The sequence below is a fragment of the Phyllostomus discolor genome, chromosome 6 (assembly GCF_004126475.2).
Source record: "Phyllostomus discolor isolate MPI-MPIP mPhyDis1 chromosome 6, mPhyDis1.pri.v3, whole genome shotgun sequence".
Lineage (NCBI taxonomy): Eukaryota > Metazoa > Chordata > Mammalia > Chiroptera > Phyllostomidae > Phyllostomus > Phyllostomus discolor.
This window is the reverse complement of record NC_040908.2, coordinates 67,071,738-67,091,435: the sequence shown is the minus strand read 5'-3', so window position 1 is coordinate 67,091,435 and position 19,698 is coordinate 67,071,738. Positions and strand designations below refer to the sequence as shown.

Sequence of the window (19,698 nt, the reverse complement as noted above, 5' to 3'; positions counted from 1 at the left end):
TACCTCCTGGCATCTGTACATTCCTGGTTCTGCCTACTTAGCTTCTGAATCATTCTGATAATTCTGACCCTTAATGTTATGAGTTGAATCCCCCTCCCCACCCCAATTTATATGTTGAAGTCCTAACCTCTCAGAATGTCACTTCATTTCAAGACAGGGTCTGTGTAGTGGTAATCATATTAAACAAGGCCTTTTGGGTGGGCCCTAATCTAGTATAACTGGTATTACTATAAAAAGGGGAAATCTGGACATAGAGACATGCTTAGAGGGAAGGTAATATGAAGAGACACAGGGAGATAGATGGCCATCTACAGAACAAGTCACCAGGCCTGGAACAGATCCTTCCTTCACAGAAGAAACCAACCCTACTGACTGCTCTTGGATGTTCAGCTTCCAGAATTATGAGATTATACTTTTTTTTTTTTGCTTAAGGCACCCAGTCTGTGGTATCTATTATAGTAGTCCTAGCAAACTAATACACTTACCATTTAACAAATAATTTGACTTTCATTTTTCTACTTGATTCTGACACATGGCTTTGCTTTGTTTCCTAAGATCCAATGACTCCTCAGTATGGTAAATGGGCAGTATGATAAAATGGACACAGGTGAGGTCGATGACTAAGTAAAGAGGTAGGAATGTGGGGGCAATGCTCAAAGTTTTCACGGTTCTCAAATCTCTGGAATGTTTAAAACAGTTTCTTAGACAACATATTTATTTTCATAAGGTACTGATGTGTGGAAACCAATTCTCTTAGAGAATAGACTTTTTTTTAGAAATGCATAATGGAAGATGAACTTAAACAGTACAGCAAAATACCCCAATTATTTTTAAGTTAAGTTGAATGGCTTTTACAAGTCTGTCCCTGCCATACCCATCTACCTAAAAAATAAAGCTCAAATAAGGTACTGCACAAAGAATGTAAATGCTTATAAATCTAAGGCACTCTGAGTCCTTGCTTTTTATTACATGTTGCTCCTCCTGCCTAATTACTACAGAACTGCTGTTAGAGAGCTCTTTGAGAGGCTCAGGTGCAGAGTTCTCTACTTTTAAGAGATATCCATGCAACCTCAGTTTCATTTCTGCTATTTCTAGTTTAAGACACAGGTGAGGTCGATGACTAAGTAAAGAGGTAGGAATGTGGGGGCAATGCTCAAAGTTTTCATGGCTCTCAAATCTCTGGAATGTTTAAAACAGTTTCTTAGACAACATATTTATTTTCATAAGGTACTGATGTGTGGAAACCAATTCTCTTAGAGAACAGACTTTTTTTTAGAAATGCATAGTGGAAGACGAACTTAAACAGTACATTGAACTGCATTACCAAAAGTGGTGTCTACTGAATGAGATTTTAAAATTTGTAAAATTAAATGTCGGAAGTTGGCAGTTTTCCATTATATTTTGTATGTATGTACCATTGTCTGTTTTTAAAATGATTTCATTAGTGAGAATTAAACATTGTTATGTGTACAATAATTAGCACTTTTATAATATTATTTATAAAAATATATAACTTACTCTCAAATAGCTTACATTCTAGTTGTATAAATTCTTACCCAGTCTCAAATGTTATTGGGAAGAACCAAATTTTTAAATGATTCTACCTTTTTCAGTTCTCTAGAATGCCTCCAGATGGCATTAAAACCCTTTCCCCATTATATTTTGCAGCATAAAAATGTAAAAGTTAGTGATATTTTCACCATTTAAACTAGTCACATTTATTATATCATCAGAAATCATAATGATGAAACTGTTTAGAACTTTTAGAGTAACATCTTAAGGAAGACACACATAAAATCATATACTTTATGAAATATACAGCCATCCTATGCAGTCCAAAGGATTTTTCTAGACAGAGAAACATGTCTTAGAAAAACTAGGACACTCAATAATATTATGTCACAAACTCTGATTGCTACTGAGTAGCATTTTACGTGTTTAGTAATAACAGTGCTGATCCACATAAAGATGAATTCACAAACCTGTCATAGAATGAGGAACCATATGTCACCCCTCAGAGTTATAATAAAATTTTTCAAAGGGCAAACCTTTTAGTGATTCCTAAAATAATTTGTTAGCTCATGAATTATTTCATTTAAACTTTGGTCTATAAATCAGGGCATGTGTGGTTCAGTGGTAAACTGGTATATCAATTTTGTATGAAATTAATCATTAAAATGCATAAGGATTCCTTGAGTACTGAGAGGAAAAAGGCAAAATGTAGAGTGAGGAACATGTGTTTTATAAGTGCCTTTAAGAAATCTTTTAAACACTGCTTTTGTTCATTCAAAAACAACAAACTCATGAGATTCCACAGCTATCTATAACTATACCTTTCACATAGTTCCAAGGTGAGATTGCAGATGGCAGGCTTCTCAAATGACACTGGTACTTCACAGGTATGTAGGACAGAGTATCTCCCATTACGTGTGAGAAGTTTTACATTATTTATAACATTTATGATGAAAGTCTCCAAAGTTCCCTCTCTTCTCCCCACCAATATGTACCCTCACATCTTATTATATTTGTACTTAATGAAGAGAAGCATTTTTGTTTTCAAGATTATTCTTACTGTAATAAAGCATAAGAAAGACCTCCAAATGCATGTGCACTCTGAAGCATTTAAAAAGACATTACCATGAGAAGGAGAACCACAGCCTTCCTTCCATTATTATTATAACTACTATAAGATACTTGCCCTGTTTCATGTTACAGGCATATTAAAGAAGCTCTATGACAAACAGAAAGAGGAAAGACACTTACGATGTATTTGAGGTGCCATTGTCTGGACTCTCTGGCTCAGCATCACCTTTCTCTTAAAAAGGAAGTAGGAAAAAACACATGTGAGTGTTATAGTCTTTAAGATTTAAGAGAGATTAAATATGCTCCCAAGCTCCTATTAACAATTTTTCAAAATGTGCAGAAGAAGGCTTTTAAAACATCTTTTTATTGTCTGAGAACCAGATCTGCAACATAATTTCTGTAATACCATTGCCCAGTTATGTATCTGTGAGTAGGTTCTAAGGAGCTGTTTATGAACAACTCGAGGCTCAGAGTGGAGACTTTGCCAGAAGATGAGTATCTTACAGATGGAACCTGTTTCCTTCCACTTCTTTTACAGAAAATTTAAGGAAATAAACTCCATTAGCTTCTACATCAAGGCATTCTGAACTCCGATACCTTTTGCTAATGTAAGCCAAACCAGATCCGGCTGCATCAGAACTTGAAGAACATTTTACTGAGGTTACAGAATCCCTAAGAAATGTACTCCATCAAGAGCCCTGGCACAGGTCCCCCCCCCCCCCCCCCCCCCCAGTTAATGCCTAATAAGATGTAAACCAGAAATCTTATCTACCTGACAGGTTAGTGAAGAAATGTTTCACTGGTGGGCATTAAGGATTTAGTAGGATTTAACTGAGGGAGGCTGGAACGAGTCACTTTTTGTAGTTTTAAAAGGCAAATGCTTCTTGCAAGGACAGAATTAATTCTTAGATCCTCAACATGGATGGTTTGAACCATGCATCCTCATGAGGTAAGGTGCTGCTTTTACTTCCTTGAGGCAGGAGAGAGGAGTAGGGTCAATGGTTGCCAGCGTGAGTTGGCTGTGGTTATGATGGTTGTGCCAAGCTAATAGTTTAATAAACCCCAGAGAAGGCTGTGGATTGTAAGAAATGGGCCCAATGGTGGCAACCTGTTTTGCTTTGCTCTTTTGAGTCAGGCCTGGAGATCTCACAGAATCCGCCGACATCCTCTTTAGGGCCCAGACCTGTGCAGTGTACCAAGCCCCTTCTGTCAGACAGCACCTTGTCTCAGAACCATCTGCCTAAAGAGCATGAGGATCACATTCTGAGGTATTTTCCAAACTGAACCCCAAAGGAAACTTAACAGCATCTTCTTTTTTTCTTTTGGGAAATTAAATAGTTGTGAAAAAAGACCGTTATATATAGTTCACATGTCTATCTTAGATATAACTTGGCATTAATGGATGTCCACACAGCCACTCATGAAAGAGCCACAACATCTGTGTAACTGCTTCAATAACAAACACTGATTAGACAGAGCCCCAATTCCTATGAAACCATGCTGAAGTACAAGCAACGGCAGCAAATTAATAAACCAGCTTTAAAGCTCATACATTTACGTTCTGTCTCCCAGGCCAGATCTGTGGTGTGTTCACTTAGGAGACATGCAAGGCTTCATCAACTGGCTTTAGAGCTGGAAAATAACCTAATTTAGTCCTTTCCAGAATCATTTTTCCACTGAGTGGCTACAATTCCTGCCAGAATCCTTAAATAGAGTTACAACACCTGCATTATATAACAACACTAATGGAGATTTGAGTCACATATTGATCTCCCCCCACCTTTAATTTGGAGAAATTGATTGCTTTCCTCAGTCTGTCACTGCCAGTAGTCACACCACATACAATCACAGTAAAGAGTGCAAAACAGCCAAGCTCACAGCAGCCGGCAATAGTAAACATTTCCAAACAACTTATGACAAGAAAACAGGAAACTGAGACTATAAACAAAGACACTGTTTGGATGTTTGAACAAACATGTTTTACCTTGACCAACAATGCTGCCAAAGAACCTGCAGGTTGAGAGGACACAGGCCTTATTGCACATGGGACCTGGGCTGCGGGAGTCGTGCGCTGGCCCAGGGTTGGGACCAAGCTGAGGCTGATTATCTCTGCTCTTAGCAGCACTTATGTTGTGGCAACAGGGAAAACAGAGTAGGTTCTGGCAAACAGGAAGGATACTGCAGGGCCAAACAAGACATTTACGAACAACCTGAGAGTGAGTGCCCTCAGCACCTTCAGTGCTGACAACAAATGGACCTTTCTGGGGAAAAGTAAGTGCAGGGTGGAGAAAGGGATACAAACTGTTTCTGTCCTTCAGAAAGAATGAAACACAAATTTTCCCCCAACATCTTGCAATTTTAGGTGATGCAATTTCTGAAGTTCACTTGAAATGTTCAAGTGCCTAGGTCATTAAGAGTCACAGCTTCTTTATCAAGACCTGTGGGAAAATTATTCATGGAGGCTAGAAAGTTCTCCATAAGAGATTTTTTTTTAGTTGGTTGCTCAGGAGATGTTTCTGGAGATGTTTCAGTGTAATGTTTGCATACGAGTACCAATGAAGTAGATATTCTGTGCTTGCTCTTTAGTGACATTCCTTCTCATTTCTTAAAAAAAACCACACATTTTTGTAATCTTTTAACTCATATAAACACTTCATTGTCTTTCTACATTATCTGTCACTCACTCTCTCTCAGACACACACACATAGTTCCTTAAGTAACTTTTCCTGGTGTGAGTCTTTTTCTGGTATCTGTGGATGATTGTAAATTCTCAATTTTAATTTATTTGAGTTTAGCAATATTCTTCTGTACTTGATACCTTTTAGTGTTTTTATTTAAGAAATACGCCAGATATATGTTTTATATTGTCTTTGGAAAGTATATACCTAAACTGTTCACACATTTAGATCTTTTACAAATACCTGGCATAGTTTTTTAAAAATATGATGTAGGGTAACTTCATTTTTTCTGATAGAAAACCAATTATTCCGGTACTATCTGTTGAGAAGCCCATTGTTTCTTCATTGATCTACACTATCAGCTCTGTCACGAATCTAATTTTCATATGTTTGTGGGTCTGTTTCTAGATCTTACGTTTTCTTTCATCGCTCAATTTGTCTATTACTGTCTGTATTACTTAGTTAATATTTATTTACTTTTAATATTGGCAAGGTAATGAATGCTCCTACCTTGTTGTTCTTAAAGAGCATCTAAGCTATTTTTGGCCATTTGTTCTAACAAATAAATTTCAGAATTACCTCATCAATTTCCACATACACAAAAATGAAGTTATAATTTCACTGTCTGCTGACTCCTACTGCTGCTGCTGAGAAAGAAGTCAACCAGAGGTTTAACTGTTGCTTTTCTGAAGGTATTAAAGGGTATTTTAAGAATTGTTTCTTCATGTGGTTTGCAGATTAACTATATATAATGTGTCTAGTGTGGACTTCTTTTTATATATCCCGCTTAATATTTATTGGGTTTCTAGAATCTGTAGGTTAGTGTATTTCAATTCTAAAAATAATTTTCAGCCATTCTCTTCTTTAATATTTCATCTGTTCCCATATCTCTTTCTGAAATTCTACTTAAATATATGTTAGACTCTCTCACTTTATCCCCATATTTCTTGACTTCCATTTCATATTTTCCATTTCTGTTTCTAGGCTGCATTCTAGACAATTTCTTCAATTCAGTTTCCCAATTCATTAATTTTTTTCTTCCATATCCAATCTGCTGTTAAACCTGACCAAGGAAATTATAATTTGTTATTATTTTATCATTTCTAGAGGTTATGATTAGTACTTCTTCAAATCTTCTTGTTCTCAACTACATTCCTAATACTCTCATTTCTGGAAATTAAAGTAAGCACTCTTTCCTGTTCAGGGCTTCTTGTTTCATTGTACATAGTGTTTTGATAATGAGTTACTCATTTCTCTTGAAATTATGGTTCTCTTATTATTTATTCCCCATTTTTTAAATCTTTTTCTGTTATTCCTATGAGCTGGATTTTGACCTTTTCACCCTCATTGATCTCCCATGTATCTTAATTTCCTTTCATATCTTCCATCTGCCTTTTGCTATATTTTCAGAAAAAAGTTATCAGCTTTCTATTCCAGATTCTAGACTTTAGCTATTACTTATCATTTCTAATAATTTCTTGTCAACCATATTTTTAATTCTCAAGTGCTCATTTATACTGTAACTGCTTCTTTTTCACACCACTCTGTTCTTTAATACAAATAATTTCAAATGATTCTGAAGACTGTAGTTATACTTTACATTTTTTTCTTCTGTTTCTGGAATTAAGTAGATTTCCTCTGGAGTCAGTCCTTCATTTTGGTGCTAATTGGTTACACATTCATGTTTCTGAATGATAGCAGGTTGGCTAACAAAGGTAATGGATATGGATTTCCTATATTAGCATATTGATCTATTTTCCTAATACACATATCCCTTGTAGGAAACAGCTGATTTAGAGCTCTTTGTAATTGGACAGGGTATGTGAGTTTGAACATTTAGGGTTCAGGAGAAGACAGACCTCGAGACCCTGGAGCCCTTATCATCTCATCAGCTGCCTCCCCCCCAAATTAGAAGTACTTTACTCTGGACGTGTGGCATTTTTGCTCATCCCCAGCTTGAAAAAAGTTAACTCTTCTTCCACCACACAATTTTTAAGGTCTAGTATTATCTCTGAATCTATTCTGCTTCCCTTTTAGGTATCAACTCCCAACTAGAAATTCTATCCAGTCAACTGTTCATTTTCTTAGCAAATGTTACTGTGTTTTTGGTATTTTGGTGCTTTTTTTTTTGAGGAGGGGTGGAAATCCAGATGGAAAGCTCTGTATGAGAACCAGGATGGAGAGAGGGTCATGGATGGAAGAAGGAAGGGCCAGGTGCCTCCCACTGTTTGCACTCCACACATATTTGTGAGACTGAGTGGAAACCTGGGACTTTGGCATAGCTCCTGAAGACTGTCTCCCACCACTGCTCGAGCTTGTTCCCGTTTGTTGCATGGTTTTCCTTTTCTGGTCATGACCTTCCCTATGCAGGATTATTTAATAGGAGGGTCCTATGTACTCTCTATTTTCTAGAACTCAACTGAATTTCTGGTTTGTTGATGCATCCCTTTCTGTCCTCAGTGCTGTTAAAAATTTATTTCCATCACTGTACTTTTGTGGTTATTTAAATGGCAATTCTGAAGGACCAGAAAAGCGCTTTATGCTCAGTCTGTGACTTGAATAGGATATGCTCCAAACTTTAATAAAATGTGGACACAGGTCACTTGTTTTAATGTTTGTTTCTCAATGTGTAATAAGCTTTTATTTTCTAAAGTTAAATGAAATTAACCAGCAATTCAGCAAACTGACTAAAATTTCTATCTTTTAAAAGATTCAAATTAAAGATAAGTTTCTGTTTACTTTCTATACTCTTCTCTTAGCATCTCTGTAACTTCTGTAATTCAAAAAAGAAAAAAAAAGCACTGACCTAAAATGGTGAAGATTAGTTCATCAAGCCACACATACATTTTGTGTTTGGTTTTTTTGAAGTGCATTTTTTTTCTATTTTCTACATTTTTACTAGAGTCACGATTCCAAAAACTTTAAGGATTCCAAATCAAATGCATGGGAAACAGCACAGGAAATGCTGGTGAGACCAGCTCTTCTAAAGCTTCAAGTGTGCTGTAACCTGTATGAATGCTCAGGTTTTTAGTGGTATCACCTTTATATAGATGTGCTTGGCTTTGGGAAGAATTTATTTTAAAAAATACAAAGCAAATAATCTCCCTATCGCCAGAAAAGAAAAAGCCAATCACAGACTTCCTCAAGCCATGAAGTGCCAGAGGGTTTCATACCACACTAAGCAGGTGCCACATCACATTCCACAGACATGGGTCTGCTTTTGCATAATCCAGATGCAGTTTTAGCATGTCAGTGCTATGGCATGCTGCAAAAATATGCCAGGTGCATGCAAAAATCACAGCATATAGTTACTGCACAAGAAGTCAATCTCATACTGAACTAACAGAGCAACCTTTTTGGGGTCAAGGTAATAGGATGGAAAGTCTGTTGTCTTTGGGGCTGACATCCCTGTCTTTAAATCCTAGCTGTCACTTTCAGTCACTAAAAACTAGGATGGTTATTAACCTCAGAATCTCATTTTCATTATGCACAAAATGGGGATGATAATGCCTCCCTCATACAGCTATTGCTGGGATTAAGTGAAGTAATGTAGGTCAAGGTAAGTTAAGGTGCAGCATATGGAAGAGACAACACTTATTTCCTTGTTTTTTTTCTTTTTAAATCCTTGCCTGAGGATATGCTTATTACTTTAAATTTTTAAGGTTTATTTATTTATTTTTAGAGAGAGAAGAAGGGAGGGAGAAAGAGAGGAAGAGAAACATCAGCCAGTTGCCTCTTGAATGCTTCCAACTTGGGGACCTGGCCAGCAGCCCAGGCATGTGCCCTGACTGGGAATCAACTGGCAACCTTTCAGTTTGGAGGCTGGTGCTCAACCCACTGAGCCACATCAGCCAGGGCATGCTTATTGACTTTAGAGAGGAGGGAAGGGAAGGAGAGAGAGAGAGAGAAACACCAATGTGAGACAGAAACATCAATCTGTTACCTCTTGTACATGCCTTGACAGAGGACCAAACCAGCAGCCTAGGCCTGTGCCCTGACCAGGGACTGAACCTGCAACCTTTCAGTTTATGGGATAACACTCCAACCAACTGAGCCACATCAGTGAGGGCTCCTTTGTCAAAAACCCCAAGTTGAGAGAAGGTATATTTATTCACCAATTATATCCTCCCTCTATGCTGAGCTGTTTAAATTCAAATGGAAAGAAATGATGAGGCAAGTAAGAACAATTTTTCAGTATGCTTTAGTCTTTGGCACATGATGCTGATGCCTGCACACCTCATGGACTTAACCATGCATTTCTTCTGATTCCTTTTCTCACCGCTGAATTTATTATTTTCTTCAGATTTCAAGTCCCTTGGCACTTTTCCTCTTCACTGGTACCAGTGCTCACAGCAAATTCCAACAGAGGGTGAGATGATTAAGTGATATTGCCTATGCATCATTATACCATCATACCCTGCCCTGACCTTTCTCTAGATGAGCATGAGAAGTCTGGGACTCTCTGACACATCTGTCTGAATGTCTTTTCTCCCCAACCCTTCTTGCCTGCACAGGTGCTCAATGGGTGAGCCTCAGTTCCAAAGATATATCTACTAGCTCAGAGTGATTTTCATGTTCAAACATGGCTTTGTAATTGGCCAGGGGTACTCTCAGCTGACTAATTGGTCACAGACTAACAGACCCCAGTCTCTGTGGACGGTGTTCATGACATGAAGGAGGCAGCTTGTGGGTTTTTAATGCTCAAGAAAACATTAGTAGCAATTAGTAGTGCCAAAGAAGAGAATGAAAACACTACCTTGTGGAATGATAACATCCTCTCTTTGACACTGAAGATCGTGTGTTTTATTAGACACTGGATTCAATAAGGAAATTCCTTCCTAGATACTTTGTCTGTCTCTGGGAGAGGGCACAGTTTCTTCATGAATTCTAAGGTCATTAATCTTGAGGTCTTCTGATTGGTTCTGTCTGACCACTCTTTTTCTTTCAACTTATATAACTCCTTAGTGCCTCTAAAAAGTTGTTCCCCTCCGCATATACCAGAAACCGACTATAATAATGAATGATGTTCCTTCAGCCCATGACTGCTTTGAAACCCACCATTTTGTGTTTCGTCCCTCCTTCCCTTGAAAAATACAGAGGAACCCTCAAAGTCACCATGAACCTTACACATTTGGTAAGTACTTGAACAAATGGCCCTCTTTCCCTCACCTGATTTTGTTTTTAGTGAAATTCTTTTATACCTAATGTTTATTGCATGCATCTCCCCTACTCGCCCCTGCTGTCTCCACCGCCCACTCATTACACTGCAGAGAGAAGCCTTTCTTACTTGGATTATTGTGTCCAGAGGAAATGAGCTGAGAGTCCTAAAAAAAAAGAAATATCAATTAATTTTCTTATTTTGACTTTCAAAATCTAAGTTGAATGTGAGATATATTCCTCATCATTCAGAAACTAATCACCAGTCATAATTTCTACCAGCTACTATAATGAAAAGCATTTATATGAATTAAGTTCTGGTAATATAGTTCACAATTACTTCTCATTTGTGTTATGGACTTTTTGTTTTGTTTATTGAGGTTAAATTCACATAATACAAAATTAGCCACTTTAAAGTGGACAGTTCAGTGGCATTCAGTACATTTCACCACATTGTACAACCACCAACTCTTTTTAGTTGCAAGATATTTCCATCATTCCAGAGTAAAACTCCTTGGCATTAAGCAGTGTCTCCCCAATCCTCCCTCCCTGCAGTCCCTGGCACCACCAATCAGCATCCTGTCTCGATGAATTCATCTATTCTGAATATTCCATGGCAGTGGAATTAAAAAATATGTGACCTTTTGTGTCTGGCTTCTTTCACTTTGCATGTTTTAGAGATTCATCCATGTCATAGCATGCATCAGTACTGCATTCCTTTTCTGGCTGAATAATATTCCACTATATGTATACACAGCAGTTCGTTTATCCATTCATCTGTTCATGCACATTTGGGCTGTTTTTCCTCTTTGACTATTGTGAATGGAGCTGCCGTAAACACATGCACATGTACTTGTTCGAGTCCTTGTTTTCAATCCTTTTGGGATACACCTAAGAGTAGAATTGCAGGTTCACATGGTAATCCTATGTTAAACTTTTTGAGGAACTCCCAAACTGTTTTCCATAGTAGCTGAATCATTTTGCATTCCTGATGTATGATGGTTCCAATTTCTCTACATCCTCACCAAAATGTACCTTCTGTCTTTTAATTAAAAAAATTTTTACTCTGGCCATGCTGGTGAATGTGAAGTGGCTTCTCATTCTGGTTTTGATTTGTATTTCCCTAATGACTAGTGAGGTTGAACATGTCTTCTCTTTTCAACTCTGACTCTTAAGCAGCAACAACAAAGCTGCAAATATATAAAGTATACAATTTGATAATAAATATCATTGAAAGAATGCTACTATTATGCTTTTGACCCAAGGACTGTTCTATTTTATTAATTAGCACTTAGAATTTAAACAAAAAAGAATAATATCGATATCTACTCATTAAAGAAAATTCAGTGAAACAGGAAAGTATAAAAAAGTTGTCTGTAATCCCCTATAAGGTCATTTCTAAGGTTAAGCTGCTGCTTTTGGTTTGCCAGTGTGATTCATCGAGTGAGTGTCAGCTGGTAGTCACTCACACAGAGTGAGAACCACTCGGTTACTTAGGAGAATACTTACAGATGGAAGTGTCTTCTTCACCACCCTTAGATCCCCAATTCCCCAAACCCAAACTGTTGTTTGGTACATGGGAGTCCTAAAACTTCTTTATATGTGGAATATTTAGCTGGGAAGTAAGGTCTGTGCAAACCTTTTTGCTGAAGACAGAAATCACCAAGCACATTGGTACCGAGAAAGCACTTCAATAAAGCACCATAATAAATACTGTATCTGATCAAGTGTAACATGCCTTCAAAATTATATGAGGCTGCATTAGCTCAGGTACTACTAGGAAAGAAAACTGCTGCCAAGTAATTGTAAGATGCCACCAACTGTAAAACAAATCCTGATTTTAGGAAACTTAAAATGTGAAAATATGTGTACCTTTGATCGATAGAATACAGTAGTTCTTAGCCTATGTTGCTGACAGGACAAAACTTATACTGTGAGAGTATTACTTCAAAATAGCTTTTTGGAATCATTTGAGAACTGGACCACTCATATCTCTCCTTGTTTGCCTACCAATCCATCATTAGAACTACAAAAGGCAAGAAATTGAAATATAAACTCTGTTCTTATTTTCAGAGCCCAACCTCCATCAACCTAATTACTAGAGGAAAAAGAACGACCTGATTTGGTTTGGTCTCCCTTCACCCCCACTGATCCCTTTCTTCTGAATCTTATTCTAGAATGTACAATTAATGTCAATGTTTAGTATGAAGTAATGCTTAAACATGGAGTTTTTACTGTAAACACTTTGTAGTTTTTGAAGCATGCTAACAACCCAAAGAGGGAGGTAAACTTTCTAACTTTGAAGCACCTCCCTTCAAACCTGCTGGCTTTCATTCTCTTTCTAGGGCACAAAGGGAACAGCAAAAGGATTCTCATTTCTGAAATGATGCCAGAATTCTTCTGTATAATGCTCTAAAAATCAACCAGCAAGAACAGTTGCAGACTAGATCTGATCCTACCAAATTCAGAATCTACTGCTATGTGAAATGTTTGTGAAATGCCATTAGGTTTGTCCATATGCCTTCTGAGGGCAAGAAAAATTCTGCAATTTTGAGTTCTTTATTTACATTTCAAAACTTATGATACTGCCACAGAAATGAAGGGAAAAGGATAGAGAAAATTGTTTTCTTTTCTTCTTGGTTGAAATTCCTGATAATGGCAGCTGACTTAAAGAAGCCATACATTCTTTTCTTTACAAATTCAATTACTTTTGAGATTTGAAGAATAAGGCAGACATGTCTGGTAGTGTTTATCTAGGAAACAGTGACTCCAAATTAAGTGTTCAGCAAATAGAGGAAATATCCAAATTCAGTAACAATTGACTTTACTATATATTATGTCCTTCAATACCCAGACAAATTGGGGAAATTCTCGGAAGTATTTAGCTAATTAACTTAGTGGTAATGGCAACTCAGAATGCAGAGTTAAATCGACTTTCCTTGTGAGGTCAAATTGCCCCTTTAATCTTAATAAGGGCTTAATTTAATTATTTATTACTCATTTAGGAGATTTTGCCCCTCAAATTCTATAAACAATTCCAGCTTCTGCACGATAGCAATATAGTGATAAATCTCAATGTTAATAATTTACCTAATTAAGAAAATGCAAGCCTCCAACTGATAGAATATTAATTAGCTGAGATACAGGTTGGAAGAGGTACAGTGTGTACCAAAATTAATGATAGTCTTTGTAGTAGGCAGACACAGACCCCCTCAAAGATGTCTGTAATGTATCCTCACTCTCAGACCCTGTGAATATGTTCCTTCTCATGACAAAGAGGCTTTGCAGTTGTGATTAAATTGATGATTTTGAGATGGGAGATTATTTTGGATTATCCAGGTTGGCCAAATATAATCACAAGGGTCCTTCTACAGGAATGAAGGAAGCAGGAGAGTCAGAGGAGATGTGACAAGGAATCAGAGGTCAGTGACAGGGCAGCCTGCAGAAGCCCAGAAAGGCAAGAACAGGAATGCTCCCTGAAGCCTTCGGAAGGAGCAGAGCCCTGCCAACACCTTGATTTTAGCCCCATAATACTGATTTCAGACTTCTGACTTCCAGAGTTGTAAGTTAATACATTTGTGTTGTCTTAGGTTACTAAACTTACAGTAATCTGTTATAGCAAAAATAAAACACTAATGTAGTCTTATTTCATTTGTATAAGATAAATTACTTATTGTAAACTTTTTGATTGAAAAGCATGATTAAAATCATGCAATGTCCCTACACTTTGTAAAATCACTCATTTCTTTCTTGGGCAAGGCAATAAGAGCAAGAGTTTAAATACCTCCATACAAATCCTATGATAGTCCTAAAGAAAAGACACTTTTTTTTCATTTAAATTTGAAATTTTGTGCCATATATGATAGTTCCAATGTATCTTTGTGGGTGAAAATAAGATACTTGTAACATTCTTTCTGCCTTTAAAAATGAATTTTTGTACTAATAATTTGAGGTGTCAGTTTCATCTCAGGAGTTAAATTATTGCTTAAATATAACTATTTACATTCATCAATATAAACTGGCACAATCCTTTTGAAAAAGTCACAGTAAAATATGCCTTGAGATATGTGTTCAATTATCAGGAAGTGTATTTATACCATGCATATGTTTATATAACAGAAATGCTTACCTGATTGTATTTTACATCAAGCCAGATTTTGGATAGATTATATACAAAAACTGTAAGAATTATTGCATTGTATTTTAAGTGTGGGATGCCACTGGAAAATTTTGAATACTAAAGTGACAAGAATTTTAATACTATGAAAAGTTATTGTGTGAGAACAGATGGCATACTAGGGACTAAGGTGAATGGTTGGAGAACTGTAATACTCTAAGCTGGAGGGGACAACGGCACAGGAGAGTGGAAGGCAGAGCAAGTGTACAAACAGGGAGACCAGTTAGGAGGCTATCACAATAATTACTGCAAGAGGTGATGGTTTAGACCAAAGTGGTAGCTGTGATGGTGGGGGAAGCATTTAGACTCAGGATATATTTGGTAAGTAGGGTAGACATGATTTCACAATGGTTTGAATGAGTGGTGTGGGAGAAAGAGAAGAGTCAAGGATGGTGCACTGGGTTGGATAGTGTCCCCCAAAGTCTCACATCTACTCAGAATCTGTGAATTTGATCTTACATGGTTATGATAGGGGCCTTGTAGGTCACACTGGATTAGGGTGGGCCCTAAATCCAATGATGGCTATTCTTATAAGAGGAGGGAGATCTGGGCATAGAGACACATGGAGGAAGACAGCCATGTGAAGATAGAGGCAGAAATTGAAGTGATGATGCAGCTAGAGGCCAAGGACTGTGGCGGATTGCCAGTAGTCACCAGAGGCTGGAAGAGGCAGGGAAGGATTCTTGCTTAGAGCCTTCAGAGGGGGCAGAGCCCTGCTGCCACCTTGATTTCAGATGTCTAGCCTCCAGAATTGTAAGGGAATAAACTTCTTTTATTTTACACTACCTAGTATGTGTACTTTGTTAAAGATGCCCCAGAGAACTAATAGAGATAGCTCCAAGGCTTGTGGCCTGAGCCAACCACAAAAATGGAGGAGCCACTTACCAAGAAACACACAGATACAAGGTTTGTGGGGAGATTAAAACTCAGCTTTTGATATGTCAAGCATGATATTTGTTAGATATCTAAGTGGAGATGTTGAATCCGTAAGTAGAAATACAAGAGGGAAATTTGGGGGGTGAAAGAGAGGCTAGAGATACAAATTTAGAAGCCGTCAGTTCGGGATACAGAGTATTTAAAGCACCGGACCCACGTGAGATCACTGGAGGAGTGAACAAACAGGGAGAGGAGAAGTGATTAAAGGCAAGTGCAGAAAAGGTCCGCTAGAAACTTCACATCAAGAATGGACTAAAAGTCTGCTAGAAAATAAACCTTAGCAAAACAGTATATACATTTTAAAAAGAGGAAGACTTCAGACACAAGAAACAATGATAAATTAAAGAACTAACAATTGTCAAGGCATAATGCTAGAAAACAGTCAGAATAGTGATCATTTGAATTAGTTGTAGACAATCTCAAACTGAGAGATGGTGGTGGAGAGGCCTAACTAAAACTGAGTTTACATGTCCCATATTTGGGGGTAGGGCACAGACACTAATTAATTGTAGCTATTGATAAAATAAATTTGAATAGGTTAATATATTACAATTTAAAGGCAATTACTAAAAAAAAGAATATTATGTGTATGTTTGAAAACCCTAAAGAGGGAAAAAAGAAAAAAGAAAGATTAACTAACCCAAGAAGAAGCAGATATTTTAAATAAGCCAATAGGCATAGAAGAAAATGAAAAGATAGAGATCTATTTTTCTTTTTTTTAAAGATTTTATTTATTTATTTTTAGAGAGGGAAGGGAGGGAGAAAGAGAGAGAGAGAGAGGGAGAGAAACATCAATGTGTGGTTGCTGGGGGCCGTGGCCTGCAACCCAGGCATGTGCCCTGACTGGGAATCCAACCTGCGATGCTTTGGTTCACAGCCCCCGCTTAATCCACTGAGCTACGGCTAGCCACGGCTATTTTTTCTTCTTTTTTTTTTTTTTAAAGAAAAAGTTTATTTAGAAAGTCACAGAGGTAGAAGAAATGAGCCATAGAAGAAATGGGCTCAGGAAACAAGTTACAACAAAAGAAAGGCCCTAGCAGCTTAGGGGAGCAGTGGTGGGTGGGGGAGGAGGAGACAAAGGGAGGAAGAGGGCGAGAAGGAGAAGGGAGAGAGAGGAGAGGGGGGAGGAGAAGGGAGAGGGAGGGAAATACGGGGAATATTAAGCCCAAAAGCATATTAAATGAGCATTATACCATAATTAAGGAAGTGAATCATAGGATTGTATAGGTGATTAAAAATCAGACAATCAATGTAATTTTCTGCATTAACAGATTAAAGAAAAACTATGAATATCTCAATACAAGCTGAATAAACCATTCAACTAAACTCAAACTTGCTCCATTTATGTATATTCTGGAAAACACATTAATGATTGCCAGGGACTGGTGTATGGGAGGGGGTGACTTCCAAGTGCCAAGTGGAAATCTGGGCAGTGATAGACTGCTTCCATATTTTGACTGTGGGGGTCTCAGGAACATATGTTTGTTAAAACTAACAGGATGCTAAAAGGAGTGAATTTTGCTGTTTATAAATTATACCTTTATTTTTAAAAATGGAAAGAAAATTCAAATCTTTAAAAGGTTCAGAAAGCCAGGAATAGAAAGAAGCTACCTCATTTGGACACAGAGTAAGCAACTACACTCAAGAACAACACCTTGGAATCATCCTCTTTAAGTCATGAATAAGGCAAAGATGTACACGTTCTAGCTGACACAGTAAGAATAAAACAGAACAAACTTGTTATGTGCAAAAAGCAGCACAGTAAAGCCCATCCATGTCCCTCCAGCCCACCTCTGTGTCATTCACTGTTCCAAGCCCAGGTGCTCTGCCCTGGCCCTGCTGGCCCTGCTGGCCCTGCTGTGACCGCAGCATCCAGGCATGCTGCTGCCTCAGGCAACTTTCTTTCACTTTCTCTTCCATCTCCATGCAACTCGTCCTCCTCTTGCTCCCTCACTCCCTTCAGGGAGTTGCTCAAATGTCACCTCCTCAGGAAGGTCTTTCTTAAGCTTTCAATTGAAAATTCATGCATCCCAGTCACCATCAGCATTCACTGTCCTCCTTGCTACTCATTCTGTTTTCCCCATTACAAAAATAGAAGTTCACCAAAAAAGTCTATCTGAATCAAAAGAAGGTCAGTAAGTAGATGTATAAAACCCAGTAAATTTCCTTTACACAATTAAGGACTATTTAGAAAACATAAAAACTTTGAAAAAGCTCATTTAAATAGAAAAATAAACAAATATCTTTAAATATCAGAGAATAAACCAAGGAACCAATGTGAAAGACCTACAAGAAGAAAATGTTTACCGAAGAATGTGAAGGAAGATATAAATAGAAGTGAAAAGATATTCCAAATTCCTGGATAGGAAGATGATGTTGTCAGATGAATATACTTTCTTAAATTAAGTTAGAAACCAAACAAAATTCCTAGAGGATTTTTATAAGGAGCAAGAGGTCACCAAGATGATTCTTAAATTGATCTGGAAGAGAAAAATGTACAATAGGCAGAACTTTTGTATAATATAGAAGGCCTTTGGCCTCACCACATATATGTATAAATATGCCAAAAATCATCAATAATTTAAAGTAGGAGTTGGCCAAATATAGCCTATATACCAAATACAGCTCACCCTCTGATTTGTTTCAAACAATCTAATGCTTTTTAGCATATTTGGAGTTCATTACCATAAATAATTTTAGAATATTTTTATCACTTCAAAAAGAAATAATTTACCCTTTAGCCATCCCTCAACCCCACCTCCCTACCTCTGAGCTGCAAGCAACCACTAATCTATTCTCTGCCTCTCTCTATTTGCCTATTCTGGACATTTCAAATATATGAAATAATATAATATAACATGTGGTTGTACAGGACTGATTTGTCTCACTTTCACTTAGCATAACATTTTTAAGATTCATCCATGCCGTATCTGGCACCACCACTCCTTTTTATGCCTGAAAAATACTCCATTGTAAGCATGTATCACTTTTGTTTACCCATTCATCAGTTGATGGACATTTGTTTGTCTCCACTTATTGGCCATTATGATTAATGATGCTGTGAATATGTATATGTTTTTGTGGAGGCGTGTTTTCGTTCTCTTGGGTATATACTTAGGAGTGGAAGTGCTGGATCATAAAGTAATGCAGTATGTGAGGAACTGTGTAAATGTTTTTAAAAGAGGCTGCACCATTTTATGATCCCACTAGCAACTGACAGCAGGTTTCCAATATTTCTATACCCTTGCTAACACTTGTTATTGTTTGTTTTTGATTTTAACTATTTAAGTAGGTATGACTCATTATCTCATTGTGATTTTGATTTGCATTTCCTTAATGATTAATAATAGGGGTAGTACCTTTTCTTATTAGTCATTTGAAGATTTGCTTTGAAGAAATGTCTATTTAAATCCTCTGTCCATTCTTTGAGTTATCCTTTTGTTGTTGAATTGTAAGAGTTTTTAAAATCTATTGTTACAGGGTACAGCCAAGAGGGGGGACCCCAAATGGGCATTTGAAATGTGGGCCAGAACTCAAGGTGTCCAGGAGATTTTAAGGTGTCTTCACCCCTTCCTCCACAGGTGTGAGTTGGGAGAAGGGGCACACAGAGCAAGAACATGCAGGGCAGCTTTGCAGCTAATCCATGGCATGGTCATTTAACACACCTATAGCCTTTGGCTGGTCACTTAGATATGCTAAATAGCTAAGGCCATGCTCTAGGCCAGGGGGATGGGAAGGGACCTCCCCCCAAGGTGTGACTGGGGGGCAAGTCCCCCGAGTTACAGCGCCTGCGTGGGAGCTCGGAGAAGACTGGCTCCATGACATGGGGTCACACCTGCCCAGACCCACGATGGTGACCAGAAAAGCTGGAAAGGACGGCAGAGTTCTGGCATGTGAGGCCAATTGTAGGAGGAGTCAGAAATGGGGCTGCAGAGGAAGATTGGCACGGGTATTTAAACCCAGACACGGCAGCCACTGGGAGGAGAAGCACGTGGTTTTGGCTGAGTGGGGACTCCTGTGGCCCTGGGAGAGAGGACCACATGCCTTTGCCAGAGTGGGGACCCCCGCAGCTTTAGAAGGGGGAGCCACCACCCGGTTTTAGCAGAGATCCTGGCGACACAACTGAGGGTGCCAGGAACCCAGGAAGGTCTCCCAGTCAAGACGGAG

At 38.0% G+C, this 19,698-nt stretch overlaps 1 protein-coding gene and 1 long non-coding RNA gene across 3 annotated transcripts in view; one reads left to right on the top strand and one right to left on the bottom strand.

The window, feature by feature from the left end:
* AFF3 (AF4/FMR2 family member 3) overlaps positions 1-19,698 on the bottom strand; it is a 547,917-nt gene that overhangs the window by 175,987 nt on the left and 352,232 nt on the right. Inside the window, exons 9-10 of the mRNA XM_036028289.1 lie at positions 10,549-10,585; positions 2,764-2,815 (exon numbers count right to left, since the gene is read on the bottom strand). Coding sequence (XP_035884182.1) covers positions 2,764-2,815; positions 10,549-10,585 — 89 coding nt within the window. The remainder of the gene's footprint in view (positions 1-2,763; positions 2,816-10,548; positions 10,586-19,698) is intronic.
* LOC118501157 lies at positions 4,633-8,974 on the top strand. Of its 2 annotated transcripts, XR_004903764.1 has the most exons (3): positions 4,633-4,799; positions 5,788-5,953; positions 8,944-8,974. It is a non-coding gene; the product is annotated as an uncharacterized LOC118501157 (long non-coding RNA). The 2 variants fall into 2 exon arrangements; XR_004903763.1 differs by lacking the exon at positions 8,944-8,974 and having other exon boundaries at positions 5,788-8,540.